The 13,572-nt window shown below is 50.3% G+C and overlaps 1 protein-coding gene across 2 annotated transcripts in view; it reads right to left on the bottom strand.

The window, feature by feature from the left end:
- Nucleotides 1–5,108: 5,108 nt before the first annotated feature.
- Nucleotides 5,109–13,572, bottom strand: part of NEURL4 (neuralized E3 ubiquitin protein ligase 4) — a 171,660-nt gene continuing 163,196 nt past the window's right edge. For both annotated transcript variants that reach the window (XM_069767640.1, XM_069767641.1), the window contains exons 28-29: nt 12,991–13,150; nt 5,109–5,683 (exon numbers count right to left, since the gene is read on the bottom strand). In XM_069767640.1, coding sequence (XP_069623741.1) covers nt 5,479–5,683; nt 12,991–13,150 — 365 coding nt within the window. In that variant the 3' untranslated portion in view covers nt 5,109–5,478. The remainder of the gene's footprint in view (nt 5,684–12,990; nt 13,151–13,572) is intronic.

The raw sequence follows: 13,572 nt of genomic DNA, 5'->3' as shown, positions 1-13,572 counted from the left end.
TGCCACTTGTCAATGGTTCCTGGCTGGATTCACATCTCTCTTGGATTTCCCTGATATCCTGACCAGTTCAGCAAAGTTAAAGGGAACCTGTCACCTGAATTTGGCGGGACCAGTTTTGGGTCATATGGGCGGAGTTTTCGGGTGTTTGATTCACCCTTTCCTTACCCGCTGGCTGCACGCTGGACGAAATATTGGATTGAAGTTCATTCTCTGTCCTCCGTAGTACACGCCTGCGCAAAGCAAGATTACCTTTCGCAGGTGTGTACTACGGAGGACAGAGAATGAACTTCAATCCAATATTGCGGCCAGCATGCAGCCAGCGGGTAAGGAAAGGGTGAATCAAACACCTGAAAACTCCGCCCATATGACCCAAAACTGGTCCCGCCAAATTCAGGTGACAGGTTCCCTTTAAGTCCTTTCTTTGCTCTTTTCTGTCTACATGTTGTGGACTTATTCGTTCTGTGCATTCTATGTTTTGTCCAGCTTGTTAGTATGGATTATTTCTGTTAAGCTGGAAGCTCTGGGAACCAGATTTACCCTCCACACCTTTAGTCAGGTGTGGAGATTTTTGTAAACTCTGTGTGGATTTTTGTAGTTTTTAATACTGACCGCACAGTATTCTATCCTGTCTTATCTATCTAGCTAGACTGGCCTCCTGTGCTACATCCTGGTTTCATTCTGTGTATGTCTTTTCCCTCTCCACTCACAGTCATTACTTGTGGGGGGCTATCTATCCTTTGGGGATTTTCTCTGAGGCAAAATAGTTTTCCTGTTTCTATCTTTAGGGGTAGTTAGTTCTCAGGCTGTGACGAGGTGCCTAGGGAGTGACAGGAGCATCCCACGGCTACTTCTAGTGTTGTGTTGAGCTTAGGGACTGCGGTCAGTACAGGTACCACCTCCTTCAGAGCTCGTCCCATGTTGCTCCTAAACCACCAGTTCATAACAGTCACCTTCTGCTCCGATTTTGTCCTCACACCCGAGCTTTGTATGATCCTCCATTCAGGTTTTTCCCTCACACACGAACATTGTACGATCCTGCGTTCGAGTTTTGTTCTCACATATGAGCTTTGTACGATCTCCGTTCAGGTTTTGCTCTCACACATGAGCTTTGTATGATCCTCCGTTCAGGTTTTGCTTTCACACACAAGCTTTGTACAATCAGTCACCTTCTGCTCAGATTTCGCCCTCACACAAGCTTTGTACGATCCTGCCTTCGGGTTTTGCTCTCACATACGAGCTTTGTACGATCTCCATTCAGGTTTTGCTCTCACACACAAGATTTGTATTATCCTCTGTTCCAGTTTTGTTCTCACATACGAGCTTTGTATGATCCTAAGTTCAGGTTTTTTCCTCACACACAAGCTTTGTATAATCCTCCGTTCAGGTTTTTCCCTCACACACAAGCTTTGCACGATCCTCCATTCGGGTTTTGCTCTCACATATGCGCTTTGTACGATCTCCATTCAGGTTTGGATCTCACACACGAGCTTTGCACGATCCTCCATTCGGGTTTTGCTCTCACATACGTGCTTTGTACGATCTCCATTCAGGTTTGGATCTCACACACGAGCTTTGTACGATCCTCCGTTCGAATTTTGCTCTCACATACGAGCTTTGTACGATCTCCATTCAGGTTTTGCTCTCACACACAAGGTTTGTACGATCCTCTGTTCCGATTTTGCTCCCACACACGAACTTTGTATGATCCTCCATTCAGGTTTTGCTCTCACACACGAGCAGCTTTGCATGATCACCTGTTCAGGTTTTGCTCTCACACACGAGCTTTGTACGATCCTCCATTCAGGTTTTTCTCTCACACACAAGCTTTGCATGATCACCTGTTCAGGTTTTGCTCTCACACACGAGGTTTGTACAATCAGTCACAATCTGGTCAGATTTCGCCCTCACACACGAGCTTTGTATGATCTTCCATTCAGGTTTTTCCCTCACACACGAGCTTTGTACGATCCTGCATTCGAGTTTTGCGCTCATATGAGCTGTCACGCCGTTCTGTCTGTATCTGGTTTTTGGCGTGACAATCCATGCCTTTGCTTTAACCCTTTGCTCCTTTCCCCCTAATTGAGCTGGGATACTGTTGGCTGTTACCTGTATGGAACCTTCTCAGTTCCCTACTCAGCTGCGTAGCCGTACATGGGTGGTTAGGTCTTTGCTCTGCTGCATGATCATCCACATGTGAAGCTGTCCGCGGGTTGCAAAGTCATTTGCAGCTGGTGCATGACTTTCCACGTGTGTCTGGGCATGCAGTCGCTGCCAGATGCCCTGAGCTTCAGTTCCTGCACTAATTGTGCTGTAATGGACACCTCTCTTGTCTATGTTTTGGTACCAAAGTCCTTGCCTTGATTCCTGTTTTGTCCTGTTCTGGCGCCTGTCCTGGAGGCGGTATATCCAGGCTCGAATCCTTGATCCTGTCCTGTATCTGACTGAACTGTGTCTGCTGTGTTATGTTCCTGGAATCCCTCTGCGTCTGGAGCCTTGCACCCAGTGACTTTCAGTCTCTTATAACTGGTGTTTCTGCTGAGCATCTACTACTCTGTACCCCGACTACTATGCGGTGCTAGCTCCTGGCAGGTCCAGCAATCCTGCGGTTCTAGCACCATCCCGCTTGAGTTCCTTCCTAGTTCCTATGCCCGGAGCCTGACGACCGCAGTCTGGAACCTGATGACCGCTGTCTGGAGCTTGATGACTGTCGTGGTGCCTGGAGGTCGAGTCGGATGTCCGGAACCGAACGACTCCGGTCTGATGTCTGCCGGTGACCCTGGGTCCAGATGTCCTGCCTGCGTCCTGATGACCTCATGTACCCTGATGTCCTTCCTGTGTCCGATGTAACTGATGCCCTGGGCTGCCACGCCAGTGTCCCAGCCGATGACCTGGGCTGCTACATCAGTGTCCCAGATGTCTATCCGGTATTCCTGATGTCTTGCCTGCATCCTGATGACCTCGTGTACCCTGATGTCCCGCCTATGTGTGCTTCGGTGATCTGTTGGTGCCTTGGGGTCCACTGGGTGGTACCCTTCTGGAGGTGTGGAAACAGGAGCCTGACATCATTGTGTTTTGTTTATATACTGTGTGATTTTACTTTAGTAAAGTTTACTTTCTCTATACCTGAAGTTATGCGGTGTAATCAAGTCCTACGTGTCTCTTTCCTTGTCCATATGCTCAGCTGCCACAGAACCCCGGTCTCTGCCCTCCCCTAGTTCGGGTAAGCCCGGAAACCCCTCTGCAGGTTAAAGGGTCCGTATTGCGTCTCCAGGGGATGTGCGCCCCACTCCGTGATGGTCAGTCGGCGTGGGGGCGTCTATGGGCTGGGCTGCATCAGCTGCTGAAGCTGAACGTGACATGAGCTTTGTATGATCCTCCGTTCAGGTTTTCCTCACACACACGAGCTTTGTACGATCCTCCGTTCAGGTTTTCCTCACACACTAGCTTTGTATGATCCTCCATTCAGGTTTTACTCTCACACACAAGCTTTGTACAATCCTCCATCCTCCGCTCAGGTTTTTCTCTCACCCACAAGGTTTGTACGATCCTCCGTTCAGGTTTTTCTCTCACACACGAGCTTTGTACGATCCTCCGTTCAGGTTTTCCTCACACACTAGCTTTGTATGATCCTCCGTTCAGGTTTTCCTCTCAACCACGAGCTTTGTACAATCCTCCATCCTCCGTTCAGGTTTTTCTCTCACCCACAAGGTTTGTACGATCCTCCGTTCAGGTTTTACTCTCACACATACAGCTTTGTACGATCCTCCGTTCAGGTTTTTCTCTCACACACGAGCTTTGTACGATCCTACGTTCAGGTTTTCCTCACACACACGAGCTTTGTACGATCCTCCGTTCAGGTTTTTCTCTCACACACGAGCTTTGTACGATCCTCCGTTCAGGTTTTCCTCACACACTAGCTTTGTATGATCCTCCATTCAGGTTTTACTCTCACACACAAGCTTTGTACAATCCTCCATCCTCCGCTCAGGTTTTTCTCTCACCCACAAGGTTTGTACGATCCTCCGTTCAGGTTTTTCTCTCACACACGAGCTTTGTACGATCCTCCGTTCAGGTTTTCCTCACACACTAGCTTTGTATGATCCTCCGTTCAGATTTTACTCTCACACACTAGCTTTGTATGATCCTCCGTTCAGGTTTTCCTCTCAACCACGAGCTTTGTACAATCCTCCATCCTCCGTTCAGGTTTTTCTCTCACCCACAAGGTTTGTACGATCCTCCGTTCAGGTTTTACTCTCACACACTAGCTTTGTACGATCCTCCGTTCAGGTTTTTCTCTCACACACGAGCTTTGTACGATCCTACGTTCAGGTTTTTATCTCGCCCACAAGCTTTGTATGATCCTCCTTTCAGGTTTTCCTCTCACACACGAGCTTTGTACAATCCTCCGTTCAGGTTTTCCTCTCACACACTAGCTTTGCACGATCCTCCGTTCACGTTTTACTCTCGCCCACAAGATTTGTACTATCTGCCACCATCCACTCAGGTTTTACCCTCACCCACGAGCTTTGCACAATCGGTCACCCTCTGCTCAGGTTTTGCTTTCACACGAGCCTTATACCTAACCTCAGTCCTCCGCTTGAGCTTTACTGTCACCCACAAGCTTTCTACAATCTGTTGCAGTCTGCTCAGGTTTTAATTTTCACACACGAGCTTGTACAGTACTTTGCACTCCACTCAAGATTTACCCTCACCCACAAGCTTTGTATGGTCTTCCGACTTCCGCAAAGGTTTCACTCTTTGTACGATTTTCCATCCTCTGCTCATGTTTTACTTTCTCCCTCGAGTTTGTACAATCTGTCGCCCTATGCTCAGATTTTAATCTCACCTACGAGCTTTGTACAATGTGCCGCTTACTGCTCAGGTTTTACTTTTGGCCACGAGCTTTGTACGAACCTCCGTCCCTCGCTAGACTTGTACATCGGCACACAAGCTCGCACCAACCGCAATGCTGCGCTTGAGTTGTACACTGGCACACGAGCTTTGTACAATTTGCTGTCCTCTGCTAGACTTGTACACTGGCACACGAGCTCTGCAACATGCGCCATGCTGTGCTAAACATGTACACAGTACACGAGATGTGCACCATCTGACAGTTTGTTGTTTTTTATTAACACACTTCCCATATTCTGTACAAGAAATTTATGTATTAAAAAAAATAAACTTAATGTACAAATCAAGAAAAAAAAAAAATCAGCAGCTTAAATAAAAGGCAAGAGGCTGGAACAGAAACTCTGCGCCCGTCCGTGTGTCCCGCCACCAGCCAAAATGCTTCATTTGTTCAATAAATTAATGGGAGGGGATGTAAACAACAGTCGGGGAGCTGACAAATTGGAGGGGACATTAGTTAGGGAGTGGTGGGGAGAAGTTCGATCAGAGGGTGATTTGCAACAGACTCCCTATTTGTGGCACAGATATTCTCCGAAGTCTTCTCTTCTAGTGTCCGCACATCTGACAAGTTCACTCCACGCGCACCAGCAGTCCCCTCAAGATGGTGGCCCCCTTTTCCTTGGTCAGCCACTCCACTTCAGAGCTAGGTATCCTGGGATCCAAAATATCAGAGGACCCTGCTGATGGAGGACCAATTTTATATGACCCCGGTCGTACACAGATCTGCAGAGCAACTTGGGCTCCAAATGTGCGCTGAGAGCGGGGGTCCCTGAACCTGAAATCGGAGAAAGGCAAGGATCAGAATGGAGAGACCACTGAATATTATAAAAAGGGTACAAGAACTAAAGCACCAAGGGTAATGACCATACAATGCACAACTCCTGAACACAGAGAGTAGCGGAAGTAGAAGCCAATGGCTAACAATTGCTGTACTGGCCTAGCAGCACCAGCCAATAACTAACCATTGCTATACTGGCCGAGCAGCGGGCAGCACCAGCCAATGACTAACCATTGCTATACTGGCTGAGTAGCGGGCACCACCAGCCAATGACTAACCATTGCTATACTGGCCGAGCAGCGGGCAGCACCAGCCAATGACTAACCATTGCTATACTGGCCGAGCAGCGGGCAGCACCAGCCAATGACTAACCATTGCTATACTGGCCGAGCAGCGGGCAGTACCAGCCAATGACTAACCATTGCTATACTGGCCGAGCAGCTGGCAGCACCAGCCAATGACTAACCATTGCTATACTGGCTGAGTAGCGGGCACCACCAGCCAATGACTAACCATTGCCGTACTGGCCTAGCAGCTGGCAGTACCAGCCAATGACTAACCATTGCAATACTGGCCGAGCAGCTGGCAGCACCAGCCAAGGACTAACCATTGCTATACTGGCCGAGCAGCGGGCAGCACCAGCCAATGACTAACCATTGCTATACTGGCCGAGCAGCGGGCAGTACCAGCCAATGACTAACCATTGCTATACTGGCCGAGCAGCTGGCAGCACCAGCCAATGACTAACCATTGCTATACTGGCTGAGTAGCGGGCACCACCAGCCAATGACTAACCATTGCCGTACTGGCAGAGTATCGGGCAGCACCAGCCAATAACTAACCATTGCTATACTGGCCGAGCAGCGGGCAGCACCAGCCAATGACTAACCATTGCTATACTGGCCGAGCAGCTGGCAGCACCAGCCAATGACTAACCATTGCTATACTGGCCGAGCAGCTGGCAGCACCAGCCAATGACTAACCATTGCTATACTGGCCTAGCAGCTGGCAATACCAGCCAATGACTAACCATTGCCGTACTGGCAGAGTATCGGGCAGCACCAGCCAATAACTAACCATTGCTATACTGGCCGAGCAGCGGGCAGCACCAGCCAATGACTAACCATTGCTATACTGGCCGAGCAGCGGGCAGCACCAGCCAATGAATAACCATTGCCGTACTGGCTGAGTAGCGGGCAGCACCAGCAAATGACTAACCATTGCCGTACTGGCCTAGCAGCTGGCAGTACCAGCCAATGACTAACCATTGCCATACTGACCTAGCAGCTGGCAGTACCAGCCAATGAATAACCATTGCCGTACTGGCTGAGTAGCGGGCCGCACCAGCAAATGACTAACCATTGCCGTACTGGCCGAGCAGCTGGCATTACCAGCCAATGACTAACCACTGCCATACTGACCTAGCAGCTGGCAGTACCAGCCAATGACTAACCATTGCCATACTGACCTAGCAGCTGGCAGTACCAGCCAATGAATAACCATTGCCGTACTGGCCTAGCAGCTGGCAGTACCAGCCAATGACTAACCATTGCTATACTGGCCGAGCAGCGGGCAGCACCAGCCAATGACTAACCATTGCTATACTGGCCGAGCAGCGGGCAGCACCAGCCAATGACTAACCATTGCCGTACTGGCTGAGTAGCGGGCAGCACCAGCCAATGACTTACCATTGCCGTACTGGCCTAGCAGCGGGCAGCACCAGCCAATGACTAACCATTGCTATACTGGCCGAGCAGCGGGCAGTACCAGCCAATGACTAACCATTGCCGTACTGGCCTAGCAGCGGGCAGCACCAGCCAATGACTAACCATTGCTATACTGGCCGAGCAGCGGGCAGTACCAGCCAATGACTAACCATTGCTATACTGGCCGAGCAGCGGGCAGCACCAGCCAATGACTAACCATTGCCGTACTGGCTGAGTAGCGGGCAGCACCAGCCAATGACTTACCATTGCCGTACTGGCTGAGTAGCGGGCAGCACCAGCCAATGACTAACCATTGCTATACTGGCCTAGCAGCTGGCAGCACCAGCCAATGACTAACCATTGCTATACTGGCCGAGCAGCGGGCAGCACCAGCCAATGACTAACCATTGCTATAGTGGCCGAGCAGCTGGCAGCACCAGCCAATGACTAACCATTGCCGTACTGGCCTAGTAGCAGGCAGCACCAGCCAATGACTAACCATTGCCATACTGGCTGAGTAGCGGGCACCACCAGCCAATGACTAACCATTGCTATACTGGCTGAGCAGCGGGCAGCACCAGCCAATGACTAACCATTGCTATAGTGGCCGAGCAGCTGGCAGCACCAGCCAATGACTAACCATTGCCGTACTGGCCTAGCAGCGGGCAGCACCAGCCAATGACTAACCATTGCCATAGTGGCTGAGTAGCGGGCAGCACCAGCCAATGACTAATGTTACAGGGTATATATATTAGATTCCTTGATAGGGCGTTGATCCAGAGAACTAGTCTGATTGCCGTATGTGGAGTCGGGAAGGAATTTTTTCCCCCAATGTGGAGCTTAATCTTTGCCGCATGGGTTTTTTTTACCTTCCTCTAGATCAACATGTTTGAAGGACGTAGATCTGGGGATTTATTATGATGGAATATAGGCTGAACTGGATGGACAAATGTCTTTTTTCGGCCTTACTGGCTATGTTACTATGCTATGTTAGGGCACGTTAGGTTAGGCTATGGGTTGAACTAGATGGACTTAAAGTCTTCCTTCAACCTTAATAACTATGTTGCTATGACTATGCTGTACTGGCTGAGTAGCGCACAGTAGCAGCATACAATGAATACAAACTAGGTCATAACATTTATAAAGCCCCATGTGTAAAGTCCACGAGAAACTCCTAATCAAAAGATGTAACCATTACTGGCACAGGCTGAGCAGTACACCGTACTATCCCATGACTGACCATTACTGGCACAGGCTGAGCAGTACACCGTACTATCCCATGACTGACCATTACTGGCACAGGCTGAGCAGTACACCGTACTATCCCATGACTGACCATTACTGGCACAGGCTGAACAGTACACCGTACTATCCCATGACTGACCATTACTGGCACAGGCTGAGCAGTACACCGTACTATCCCATGACTGACCATTACTAACACAGGCTGAGCAGTACACCGTACTATCCCATGACTAACCATTACTGGCACAGGCTGAGCAGTACACCGTACTATCCCATGACTAACCATTACTAACACAGGCTGAGCAGTACACCGTACTATCCCATGACTGACCATTACTGGCACAGGCTGAGCAGTACACCGTACTATCCCATGACTGACCATTACTAACACAGGCTGAGCAGTACACCGTACTATCCCATGACTGACCATTACTGGCACAGGCTGAGCAGTACACCGTACTATCCCATGACTAACCATTACTGGCACAGGCTGAGCAGTACACCGTACTATCCCATGACTGACCATTACTGGCACAGGCTGAGCAGTACACCGTACTATCCCATGACTGACCATTACTGGCACAGGCTGAGCAGTACACCGTACTATCCCATGACTGACCATTACTGGCACAGGCTGAGCAGTACACCGTACTATCCCATGACTGACCATTACTGGCACAGGCTGAGCATTACACCGTACTATCCCATGACTAACCGCTATTGGCACAGGCTGAGCAGTACACCGTACTATCCCATGAGTAACCGCTACTGGCACAGGCTGAGCAGTACACCGTACTATCCCATGACTGACCATTACTGGCACAGGCTGAGCAGTACACCGTACTATCCCATGAGTAACCGCTACTGGCACAGGCTGAGCAGTACACCGTACTATCCCATGAGTAACCATTACTGGCACAGGCTGAGCAGTACACCGTACTATCCCATGACTGACCATTACTGGCACAGGCTGAGCAGTACACCGTACTATCCCATGACTAACCGCTACTGCCACAGGCTGAGCAGTACACCGTACTATCCCATGACTAACCGCTACTGCCACAGGCTGAGCAGTACACCGTACTATCCCATGAGTAACCGCTACTGGCACAGGCTGAGCAGTACACCGTACTATCCCATGACTGACCATTACTGGCACAGGCTGAGCAGTACACCGTACTATCCCATGACTGACCATTACTGGCACAGGCTGAGCAGTACACCGTACTATCCCATGACTGACCTTTACTGGCACAGGCTGAGCAGTACACCGTACTATCCCATGACTGACCATTACTAACACAGGCTGAGCAATACACCGTACTATCCCATGACTAACTGCTACTGGCACAGGCTGAGCAGTACACCGTACTATCCAATGACTGACCATTACTGGCACAGGCCGAGCATTACACCGTACTATCCCATGACTAACCGCTATTGGCACAGGCTGAGAAGTACACCGTACTATCCCATGACTAACCATTACTGGCACAGGCTGAGCAGTACACCGTACTATCCCATGAGTAACCGCTACTGGCACAGGCTGAGCAGTACACCGTACTATCCCATGACTGACCATTACTGGCACAGGCTGAGCAGTACACCGTACTATCCCATGACTGACCATTACTGGCACAGGCTGAGCAGTACACCGTACTATCCCATGACTGACCATTACTGGCACAGGCTGAGCAGTACACCGTACTATCCCATGACTGACCATTACTGGCACAGGCTGAGCAGTACACCGTACTATCCCATGACTAACCATTACTGGCACAGGCTGAGCAGTACACCGTACTATCCCATGACTGACCATTACTGGCACAGGCTGAGCAGTACACCGTACTATCCCATGACTAACCGCTACTGCCACAGGCTGAGCAGTACACCGTACTATCCCATGAGTAACCGCTACTGGCACAGGCTGAGCAGTACACCGTACTATCCCATGACTGACCATTACTGGCACAGGCTGAGCAGTACACCGTACTATCCCATGACTGACCATTACTGGCACAGGCTGAGCAGTACACCGTACTATCCCATGACTGACCGCTACTGGCACAGGCTGAGCAGTACACAGTACTATCCCATGACTAACCGCTACTGGCACAGGCTGAGCAGTACACCGTACCATACCACACGACTAACCATTACTGACACAGTCTGAGCAGTACACCGTACCATACCACACGACTAACCATTACTGACACAGGCTGAGCAGTACACCGTACCATCCCATGACTGACCATTACTGACACAGGCTGAGCAGTACACCGTACCATCCCACGACTAACCATTACTTACACAGGATGAGCAGTACACCGTACCAACCCATCACTGACACAGGCTGAGCAGAACACCGTACCATCCCATGACTGACCATTACTGCCACAGGTTGAGCAGTACACCGTACCATCCCACGACTAACCATTACTTACACAGGATGAGCAGTACACCGTACCAACCCATCACTGACACAGGCTGAGCAGTACACCGTACCATCCCATGACTGACCATTACTGCCACAAGCTGAGCAGTACACCGCACCATACCACACAACTAACCATTACTGACACAGGCTGAGCAGTACACCGTACCAACCCATCACTGACACAGGCTGAGCAGTACACCGTACCATCCCATGACTAACCATTACTGGCACAGGCTGAGCAGTACACCGTTCCATCCCATGACTAACCATTACTGGCACAGGCTGAGCAGTACACCGTACTATCCCATGACTAACCGCTACTGGCACAGGCTGAGCATTACACCGTACTATCCCATGACTAACCGCTATTGGCACAGGCTGAGCATTACACCATACTATCCCACGACTAACCATTACTGGCACAGGCTGAGCAGTACACCGTACCAACCCATCACTGACACAGGCTGAGCAGTACACCGTACCATCCCATGACTAACCATTACTGGCACAGGCTGAGCAGTACACCGTTCCATCCCATGACTAACCATTACTGGCACAGGCTGAGCAGTACACCGTACTATCCCATGACTAACCGCTACTGGCACAGGCTGAGCATTACACCGTACTATCCCATGACTAACCGCTATTGGCACAGGCTGAGCATTACACCATACTATCCCACGACTAACCATTACTGGCACAGGCTGAGCAGTACACCGTACTATGCCATGACTAACCATTACTGACACAGGCTGAGCAGTACACCGTACCATCCCATGACTGACCATTACTGACACAGGCTGAGCAGTACACCGTACCAACCCATCACTGACACAGGCTGAGCAGAACACCGTACCATCCCATGACTGACCATTACTGCCACAGGTTGAGCAGTACACCGTACCATCTCATGACTGACCATTACTGCCACAGGTTGAGCAGTACACCGTACTATCCCATGACTAACCGCTACTGGCACAGGCTGAGCATTACACCGTACTATCCCATGACTAACCATTACTGGCACAGGCTGAGCAGTACACCGTACCATCCCATGACTGACCATTACTGGCACAGGCTGAGCAGTACACCGTACCATCCCATGACTGACCATTACTGCCACAAGCTGAGCAGTACACCGCACCATACCACACAACTAACCATTACTGACACAGGCTGAGCAGTACACCGTACCAACCCATCACTGACACAGGCTGAGCAGTACACCGTACCAACCCATCACTGGCACAGGCTGAGCAGTACACCGTACTATCCCAAGACTGACCATTACTGGCACAGGCTGAGCAGTACACCGTACTATCCCATGACTGACCATTACTGGCACAGGCTGAGCAGTACACCGTTCCATCCCATGACTAACCATTACTGGCACAGGCTGAGCAGTACACCGTACTATCCCATGACTAACCGCTACTGGCACAGGCTGAGCATTACACCGTACTATCCCATGACTAACCATTACTGGCACAGGCTGAGCAGTACACCGTACCATACCACACGACTAACCATTACTGGCACAGGCTGAGCAGTACACCGTACCATACCACACGACTAACCATTACTGACACAGGCTGAGCAGTACACCGTACCAACCCATCACTGGCACAGGCTGAGCAGTACACCGTACCAACCCATCACTGGCACAGGCTGAGCAGTACACCGTACTATCCCAAGACTGACCATTACTGGCACAGGCTGAGCAGTACACCGTACTATCCCATGACTGACCATTACTGGCACAGGCTGAGCAGTACATCGTACTATCCCATGACTGACCATTACTGGCACAGGCTGAGCAGTACATCGTACTATCCCATGACTGACCATTACTGGCACAGGCTGAGCAGTACACCGTACTATCCAATCACTAACCATTACTGGCACACACTCACTGGACTTTGGGACAGAAGTCAGGCAGGCCGGCATATCGCAGAGTGGGCGATAGGACCACGCTTTGCACCTCGCGGCTCTGCAAGACGTTGGGCTCAGATGCTGGGAAGCCATTTTGTGGATCGGTCTTTATTGGCATAGATGTGAGAATACACGATGAGCCTGTGAAGAAAGAGAGTGGTAAGAACACATGAAAAACCTGCAGAGGAGAGCAGCAAGAACACACGATGAGCATGTTGAGAAGGAGAGCAGCGAGAATACACAAGTAACCTGCAGAAGAGGAGAGCAGTGAGAATACACAATAAGCCTGCGGAAGGAGAGACCAGTGAGATTACACAAGGAACCTGCAGAGGAGGAAAGCAGTGAGAACACACAATAAACCTGCGGAAGAGGAGACTGTCACGATAATGTGAACATGCCATGTTTGAGTATCTGCCTAGCTTTACAAGACACACGCTGTGGGCTATTCCAACTCCTCTTCTCTCCCTTCGCACTGCCTTCGCTGGTAGTCACAAACCCCTATGGCCGACACCCTGTGTAACTTGAAACTCCAGTGTGGGGCTCTGACCATCCTCACTCCTTCC

Source organism: Ranitomeya imitator, chromosome 4 (assembly GCF_032444005.1).
Source record: "Ranitomeya imitator isolate aRanImi1 chromosome 4, aRanImi1.pri, whole genome shotgun sequence".
Lineage (NCBI taxonomy): Eukaryota > Metazoa > Chordata > Amphibia > Anura > Dendrobatidae > Ranitomeya > Ranitomeya imitator.
Note: the sequence above shows the minus strand (reverse complement) of the source record. Positions and strands in the feature narration are given on the sequence as shown.